The sequence below is a fragment of the Cyclopterus lumpus genome, chromosome 15 (assembly GCF_009769545.1).
Source record: "Cyclopterus lumpus isolate fCycLum1 chromosome 15, fCycLum1.pri, whole genome shotgun sequence".
In the NCBI taxonomy this organism is placed as follows: Eukaryota; Metazoa; Chordata; class Actinopteri; order Perciformes; family Cyclopteridae; genus Cyclopterus; species Cyclopterus lumpus.
The window spans coordinates 737,501-747,040 of NC_046980.1; the positions used below are offsets into that span (position 1 = coordinate 737,501).

Sequence of the window (9,540 nt, forward strand, 5' to 3'; positions counted from 1 at the left end):
TGTATGTCTGTCTGTCTGTCTCTCTGTCTCTCTGTCTGTCTGCCTGTCTGTCTGTCTGTCTGTCTGTCTCTCTGTCTGTCTGTCTGTCTGTCTGTCTGTCTGTCTGTCTGTTTCTCTGTCTGTCTGTCTGTCTCTCTGTCTGCCTGTCTGTCTGTCTCTCTGTCTGTCTGTCTCTCTGTCTGTATGTCTGTCTGTCTGTCTGTCTGTCTCTCTGTCTGTCTGCCTGTCTGTCTGTTTCTCTGTCTGTCTGTCTGTCTGTATGTCTCTCTGTCTGCCTGTCTGTCTGTCCCTCTGTGTGTCTGTGTGTCTGTCTGTCTGTCTGTCTGCCTTTCTGTCTGTCTGTCTGTGTGTGTGTCTATCTCTCTCTCTCTCTCTCTCCGTCCTCCTGCCTGTCTGTGGCTCACCTGTCTGTCTGTCCTCAGGACGGTGTTCACGTCTCACCAGCTGGAGGAGCTGGAGAAAGCCTTCCATGAAGCTCACTACCCCGACGTCTACGCCCGAGAGATGCTGGCGATGAAGACGGAGCTACCCGAGGACCGAATACAGGTAGTCATTGATCACTGATCAGTAACATTCTGATCAATAACTCTCTGATCAATAACTCTGATAAATAACATTGTGATCAATAACTCTCTGATCAATAACTCTGATAAATAACATTGTGATCAATAACTTTCTGATTATTAACCCTCTAATCAATAACTGTCTGATCAATAACATTGTGATCAATAACTCTCTGATCACTCTGAAATAAATAGATTTGAGGTCAAATTTGTATTTTACTGTAAAAGAAACTGAAAAAAGGAAATTTTATTTTATTTGTTCAGCCCAAATAATCTTATAATAATAATAATATTATAATATTAATATTATAATATTAATAATAATAATATTATTAATAATATTCATTATTATAATATTGATAATAATAATAATGTTATAATAATAATCTTATACTATTATTATTAATAATAATTGAATATTAATTATTATAATATTAATAATAATATGAATAATAATAATGTAATAATAATAATATTAATTACATTTATACACCATTATAATACATTATAATATTAATAATAATATTAATAATAACAATAATATTAATAATAATAATAATTTAATATTCATTATTATAATATTATAATAATAATCTTATACTATTATTATTATTAATTATAATATTATTATAATATTAATAATATTATAATTAATAATATTATTATAATATTAATAATAATAATATTATAATCATAATAAATACATGTATATAACATTAACAAAAGTAGTAACATAAATGTGACTAATAATAATAATAATAATAACCGGTGGTGAACCGGTGTCTTGGTCCGGTCCGGCTCTGCAGGTCTGGTTCCAGAACCGCAGGGCGAAGTGGAGGAAGAGAGAGAAGTGCTGGGGCCGCAGCAGCGTGATGGCGGAGTACGGTCTGTACGGGGCGATGGTTCGTCACTCCATCCCGCTGCCCGAGTCCATCCTCAACTCGGCCAAGAACGGCATGATGGGCTCCTGCGCCCCCTGGCTGCTCGGTGAGCCGCATACACGTCAGTGCCACACACTCGCACGCACACACACACACACACACACTCACACACTCGCATGCACACGCACACACACACACTCACACACTCGCATGCACACACACACACACACTCGCACACACACACACACACGTACGCACTCACACACTCGCATGCACACACACACACACACACACACACACACACACTCACACACTCGCATGCACACGCACACACACACACTCACACACTCGCATGCACACACACACACACACTCGCACACACACACACACACGTACGCACTCACACACTCGCATGCACACACACACACACACACACACACACACACACTCACACACTCGCATGCACACACACACACACACTCGCACACACACACACACACGCACGCACTCACACACTCGCATGCACACACACACACACACACACTCACACACTCGCATGCACACGCACACACACACACTCACACACTCGCATGCACACACACACACACACTCGCACGCACACACACACACACACACACTCACACACTTGCATGCACACACACACACACACACTCGCATGCACACACACACACACACTCGCACACACACACACGCACGCACGCACACACACACACACACGCACACACACACACACACACGCACACACACACACACACGCACGCACACACACACACACACACACACACACTTGCATGCACACACACACACACACACTCGCACACACACACACAGGCATGCACACACACACACACACACACGCACACACACACGCACACACACACACACACACTCGCACACACACACACAGGCACGCACACACACACACACACACACGCACACACACACACGCACGCACACTCGCACACACACACACACACACACACTAATGTTTACTGCATTCATGAAACCAACTGAAATCTGATTTATATCATAGTACATATATTATATACTAGTATATATGCTGTTATATATAAATATATATAAACGTGTTTACATGGTCGCTATTGTGAATGTGCTGAAACATCATGTCCACCTAAAATATCTACATACAAATATAAATATGGACATATTAATAGAAATATCTATACAACCAAATCTACTGAATCATCATAAAACATGAAATAACGAATTTAGTTATTTAGCTTGTATATGTGTATATATATTAATATACAGTATATGTGTATATATGTATAGATATGTGTATACACACATATATGTATGTATCTATATATTTATATATATATATACATATCTATATATAATTGTAAACATATATATATATATATATAAATATGTATATATATATATATATACATATTTATATATATACATAGTGGACATAATCTTTACATATATATAGAAATATATATATATATATACATGTATATATATATATATATATATATATACACATAATGGACGGAATCTGAATGTATATACATATATATATATACATATATATATATATATATATATATATATATATATATATTTATACATACAGTATATACATACACACTGGACTGAATCTCGCTCTGGTCCCCACAGGAATGCACAAGAAGTCCCAGGAGATCTCCAGAAAGAGTCCCGGTCCAGGTCCCGGTCCAGGTCCCGGTCCAGGTCCAGGTCCCGGTCCAGGTCCAGGTCCCGGTCCAGGTCCTCGGGAGTCGGACTCGACGCGCTCCGACTCGTTCTGCGCCTCCTCAGAGCGACGCAGCGGCGTTCGGGAGGCGCACCACGAGGAGGAGCAGGAGGAGCTGCTGGTGATGGAGGAGGAGGAGGACCCGGAGGAGGAGGTGGCCATCGACCTGTCCAGCTCCGGAAGGCCCGCCTCCTCTCCGCGGCGACAGAGCGGCAGCGAATCAGAAGAACGCAGCTGAAGGTCGGACTAGGGGGGCGTGGCAACTGATGATAGCGGGAGAACAGAGAGCTCTGATTGGCTGAGAGGAGCCAATGAGAGAACAGCTGGTTACATAAATTATATATATATATTCTAAATGCTTTTCTGGGTTAGCATCTAAAATATGATCATAAATAATTCTGCAAACAAACATTAAGCGGTCATTACCATGACAACGCTGCCGACTCACATCGACCCCAAGCCACCGGACCGAGTCGGCCTTTGACCTTTTCCAGGAGGGTGTCCCTGTCTGTGTGTTTATTATTGTATTGTACCGAGAGTTTTATATCCGTGTTTTTGGAAAATAAGAGGCTATTTAATGTTTTATTCCTGTTGTGTTTTGTGTTTGACTGTCTGTTAAACACTGACTGAAGCTCTGTGAATGAATGTAATTTAAATGTCATATTATTATTATTGTCAATATTATCATTAACATGTATGTACAGCAGCCGATTGGTGAATAAAAAACAAAGTATTTTTTGAATCACTGGCATTTTTCAACGAAACACAAACTGCAGGACATCATAAGGAATGAGCAATAATCAGAATAATTATTACACCTCAGACCAGGTATTTACATTTATTGAGTTATTTATTGATTGAGGTAAAACCATAAATAACTTCAAATGGTTTAAGCTTGTTAAATGTTATAAAACACAAACACTGTCTGTTTATTATTGAGTCTGTAAATGCTGTTTAGTTTGGATTAAAAAAACAAATGTAAAAAAAAGGAGAAAAAGAATCGGAGCATCCGGTGCTTTTAATTTGGAGCCCGTTATACGTTCGACGAGCCAACTACGTCACTTCCGCTACCCGCACCGTTGGCTCGAGCTTTTGTTGCTAAGCTAGTCGGCTGCTCGGCGTGAGTCCTTCAACATGTCGGACTTGTCCCGTTTGAAGAGCGACCTGCTGCTCATCGTGAGAGCCGGGATGAGCAGCCTCTCTCCGGGGGAACCGGAGCACCGGGCCGAGGTACGGTACCCGCCGTGTGGCACCCTCTTCCGTAGCTGGGGACTTCCGGTGTTGCGACAGTGGCGGTTCAGTTTACGGTTAATAGAAAAGAGGACCAACAACTCCTCCTCCTCCCCTCCTTCTCCTCCTCCTCCTCTTCCTCTTCTTCTTAGGCTCTATACCGCCACCTGCTGCATCGGGGTGTGGACCAGTTATCGATCCTTTAAGCCTCCTTTACTTCATCCTGTTCTTTCAAATAACCACAAGGTTAATGCATCTTTTATTTATTTCCTCTCTCCATTATGAATGAATCCCAGCGTATTGAATGTAATCAACAACCCTCCTCCCATCACGTGCCTGTTGGTCCATAGCTCCTCCTCCTCTGAGGAGCAGTCTTCATTCCCCTGGTCTCCATCTGTATTGATCGATCGGTAACATCTTATCGCTGATGTTGCTGCTGCTTTTAATGTGGAAGTGAATTATTTTATATTCGGTTTGGTTAAATCATATTTTACAAGATCATCAAACATCACCTGTGCTCACCTGCGTGAGGGGCTTCATATACTTATGTAATGTTATGGGGACATAACCGAATGGGAGAGGCCTCTGAGATAAACAGCATTATAGACACAAGATATCAGAGTATTAGTATTATTATTATTATGAGACTGGAGTTCTTCGTCCTTCAGGAAAAACTCAGCGCTCTGGTGGACCGCTTGTGTCGGAGCTGTTGATGAAATCCTCAAGATGGTTAAGCCTCCAGGAGACCTGAAGGGTCCACCAGGAGACCTGAAGGGTCCAACAAGAGACCTGAAGGGTCCAACAAGAGACCTGAAGGGTCCACCAGGAGACCTGAAGGGTCCAACAAGAGACCTGAAGGGTCCAACAAGAGACCTGAAGGGTCCACCAGGAGACCTGAAGGGTCCAACAAGAGACCTGAAGGGTCCAACAAGAGACCTGAAGGGTCCGCCAGAAGACACAAAGGGTCCAGACCCAAAGGGTCTACCAGGAGACCCAAAGGGTCCACCAAGAGACCCAAAGGGTCCACCAAGAGACCCAAAGGGTCCAGCTGAGTCTGACGGCAGCAGTGACGGTTTAGAGAAGACGACAGCAGGTGAGTTGTGGTTTTCTTGGTTCAGGAAGTCTCCTCCTCTCATTAAAACACGAAGCAGCTTCACGTCCTGGAGGATCTGAAGCTTCTGTCTCTGATTTGTGTTTCAGTGGTTTCAGGTGGAGGCGAGCGCCCCCCCCCAGGACACACCTACATCCTGGTTTACGGGGTCAGTAAGTGAATCCACACCAGCAGAGTGAAGATGCTCTCGGCTCCGAACAGACTGACCACGGTTTCTGTTTTCTGTTTGTAGATCGAGGGCCAAGCTAGTGCTAATGCTAATGCTAACGGTGAGTTACATTTTCCACATTCACGGGAGAGGATTCTGTGAGCTGCTAATCACAGACTCTTCTTTTGTTGCAGGTGAGAATAAAACCGCCTTGATGCCACACAGCAAGCGCTCTCTCCCTCCGTCTCCCCCGCAGGCCGATGTCCCCGACCACGAGTATGCTCGCCCGCCACCGGGCGCCGCCCCATCAGCGGAGGGCGACGTCTTGGCGGTACGGAGGCGGCGGAAGAAGGTTCCTGACGCGTCTCGGGACGAGGTGACGCAGAGTCACTGCCGGTGTTCCCAGTGCGGGAAGCTGTTTCAACCAGCCAGCGGCTCTCCGACCACCAGAGGAAGTCCCACCCGCTGTGCTCGGTGTGCGGGGCGGTGTTCGCCGGCATCCTGAGGCTCCGCGAGCACACCGCCAAAGAGCACGGGCTGCTGCCCCACGACTACTGCCCCAAGAGGTTCAACCACAAGGCTCACCGCGACCTGCACGTGAAGGCACGGCACACCGGCGAGAAGACCTGCCACTGTGACGTCTGCGGGAAGGGCTACTGTGGCACCAGCACGCTGAAGACGCACCGGACCACCCACTTCGACAAGACCTTCATCTGCGACGTCTGCGGGAAGAGTTTCTACCACGCCGGCCACCTGACGCGGCACAAGCTGGTGCACCGGGAGGTGGGGCCATTCCGGTGCTCCACCTGCGGGAAGGGCTTCACCCAGGCCGCCAACTTGCGCGGCCACCAGGCCATCCACACCGGAGAGAGGCCGCTCTGCTCCGTCTGCGGCCGGAGCTACCGCTGCCTGAGGAGCCACTTCATCAGCAAGCACTCGCACCAGCTGGCGGCCGGAGACGCCGTCATCACCTGCGAGATGTGTGGCAAGAACTTCCCCCACCTGTCGCAGTTCAGGATTCACCAGAGGAGCCACACGGGGGAGAAACCGTTCCACTGCGACGTCTGCGGGAAGAGTTACGGCATGAAGCAGCAGCTGAGGGACCACCGGTGCACCCACACCGGGGAGAAACCCTATAGCTGCACCCTGTGCTCCAAGACCTTCAACCTGGCCACCAGCTTCATGAGGCACCGCAGCATCCACACCGGGGAGACACCCCACAGCTGCACCACCTGCGGGAAGCACTTCCGCCTGCTCACCTTCTTAAAGGCTCACCTACGGACCAAAGCTCACCTGAAGAGGGTGCAGCCGGTGACCTCTGACCTGTGACACCTTGATCTCACTGAAGATGTCGCCTCCCCTTTCACAGAGAAATAAACCGGACGACAGGATGTTGTTGTGTCTCTTTTATCAGCTGATCCACAATCAGCCATCAGGATCATTAAAGGCATGAAGGTGATTAAATCTGTTGTCCACAAACAAAGGTGGGATTAACTGCTGTAAACATCCTTTAATCTGACCTCTGGTCTGCAGAAAAACACTGATTATCAATTATCATGCGAGTCAAGTGGGAATTATGAGCGATTACGCTCCCTCAGATTAACGTATCTGATGGAAACAGATCTGAGGTCAGAGGTCACAGCAGCATAACACACATGATCACTGTTTCATGTTGTTGTGAATTCATATTCATACAAAACAGGACAACAACACGAGCTTAACAGGTCTGTTGACAACAACAACAACAACAATATAACTATTATGACTTCACCTGTTTGCCTCCACATCAAAGAAAAGACGAGTTAAAATATATAAAAAGTAGTAATAGTACTATTAGACAAAGTATTATTATTAGTAGTAGTATTAGAAGAAAAAGTACTAGTAGTACTATTAGAAGTACTATTAGAAGAAGTATTATTATTAGAAGTAGTAGTAGTAGTAGTAGTAGTAGTACTACTATTAGAATAAGTATTATTAGTAGTAGTATTAGAAGAAAAAGTACTAGTAGTACTATTAGAAGTACTATTAGAATAAGTATTATTAGAAGTAGTATTAGAAGAAGTAGTATTATTAGAAGTAGTAGTACTATTAGAAGAAGTAGTAGTAGTAGTACTATTAGTAGTACTATTAGAAGAAGTATTATTAGAAGTAGTAGTAGTAGTACTACTATTAGAAGAAGTATTATTAGAAGTAGTATTAGAAGAAGTAGTATTATTAGAAGTAGTAGTACTATTAGAAGAAGTAGTAGTAGTAGTACTATTAGTAGTACTATTAGAAGAAGTATTATTATTAGAAGTAGTAGTAGTAGTAGTAGTACTACTATTAGAATAAGTATTATTAGAAGTAGTATTAGAAGAAGTAGTATTATTAGAAGTAGTAGTACTATTAGAAGAAGTAGTAGTAGTAGTACTATTAGTAGTACTATTAGAAGAAGTATTATTAGAAGTAGTAGTACTACTATTAGAAGAAGTATTATTAGAAGTAGTATTAGAAGAAGTAGTATTATTAGAAGTAGTAGTACTATTAGAAGAAGTAGTAGTAGTAGTACTATTAGTAGTACTATTAGAAGAAGTATTATTATTAGAAGTAGTAGTAGTAGTAGTAGTACTACTATTAGAATAAGTATTATTAGAAGTAGTATTAGAAGAAGTAGTGTTATTAGAAGTAGTAGTACTATTAGAAGAAGTAGTAGTAGTAGTACTATTAGTACTACTATTATAAGAAGTATTATTATTAGAAGTAGTATTAGAAGAATTAGTAGTACTATTAGAAGTACTATTAGAAGAAGTATTATTATTATTAGTAGTCGTAGTTTCTGATCAATACTTCCAGGAGACAATCAATCCCGTTGATCAGCTGTGTGTCAACGAGGTCAACGAGGTCAACGAGGTCAACGAGGTCAACAAGGTCAACAAGGTCATCCCCAATAGTCAATAACTGATCATAATGACAGTGGGATCCAGTATCTGTTGATGGAGTTATTGATTAAGTTATAATAACAACAGCAATACTAAGTATATTATAATAACAACAACAATACCAACAACAATAATAACAACAGCAATAATAACAACAATAATAATAACAACAATAATAATACCAATAACCATAATAACAATAGTAATACCATAATAAGATATAATAATCAAAACAAGTGTTATGAATAATCTTCTGGGTCCTTTTCGGTTCATCTGGGTCCTTTTCGGTACATCTGGGTTCTTTTCGGTTCTTCTGGGTCCTTTTCGGTACATCTGGGTTCTTTTCGGTTCTTCTGGGTTCTTTTCGGTTCTTCTCGGTTCATCTGTGTTCTTTTCGGTTCATCTGGGTTCTTTTCGGTTCTTCTGGGTTCTTTTCGGTTCTTCTCGGTTCATCTGTGTTCTTTTCGGTTCATCTGGGTTCTTTCCGGTTCATCTGGGTTCTTTCCGGTTCATCTGGGTTCTTTTCGGTTCTTCTGGGTTCTTTTCGGTTCATCTGGGTTCTTTTCGGTTCTTCTGGGTCCTTTTCGGTTCTTCTGGGTTCTTTTCGGTTCTTCTCGGTTCATCTGTGTTCTTTTCGGTTCATCTGGGTTCTTTTCGGTTCTTCTGGGTCCTTTTCGGTTCATCTGGGTCCTTTTCGGTTCATCTGTGTTCTTTTCGGTTCATCTGGGTTCTTTCCGGTTCATCTGGGTTCTTTCCGGTTCATCTGGGTCCTTTTCGGTTCTTCTGGGTTCTTTTCGGTTCATCTGGGTTCTTTTCGGTTCTTCTGGGTCCTTTTCGGTTCATCTGGGTCCTTTTCGGTACATCTGGGTTCTTTTCGGTTCTTCTGGGTTCTTTTCGGTTCTTCTGGGTTCTTTTCGGTTCTTCTCG

General features: G+C 43.1%; 2 protein-coding genes across 2 annotated transcripts in view; both read left to right on the plus strand.

Moving 5' to 3' along the window:
• vsx1 (visual system homeobox 1 homolog, chx10-like) overlaps positions 1 to 3,948 on the plus strand; it is an 8,969-nt gene extending 5,021 nt beyond the window's left edge. Inside the window, exons 3-6 of the mRNA XM_034552290.1 lie at positions 423 to 546; positions 1,370 to 1,565; positions 3,113 to 3,154; positions 3,221 to 3,948. Of these exons, the coding sequence (XP_034408181.1) occupies positions 423 to 546; positions 1,370 to 1,565; positions 3,113 to 3,154; positions 3,221 to 3,444 (586 nt within the window). The 3' untranslated portion in view covers positions 3,445 to 3,948. The remainder of the gene's footprint in view (positions 1 to 422; positions 547 to 1,369; positions 1,566 to 3,112; positions 3,155 to 3,220) is intronic.
• Positions 3,949 to 4,262: 314 nt separating this feature from the next.
• LOC117744107 (oocyte zinc finger protein XlCOF22-like) lies at positions 4,263 to 7,056 on the plus strand. The gene is given in 6 exon segments (XM_034552222.1): positions 4,263 to 4,436; positions 5,105 to 5,529; positions 5,637 to 5,695; positions 5,780 to 5,816; positions 5,890 to 6,114; positions 6,117 to 7,056. Coding segments are annotated over 5 exon segments (1,596 nt in total). The 5' UTR covers positions 4,263 to 4,436; positions 5,105 to 5,162; the 3' UTR covers positions 7,025 to 7,056.
• The last annotated feature ends 2,484 nt before the right edge of the window (positions 7,057 to 9,540 follow it).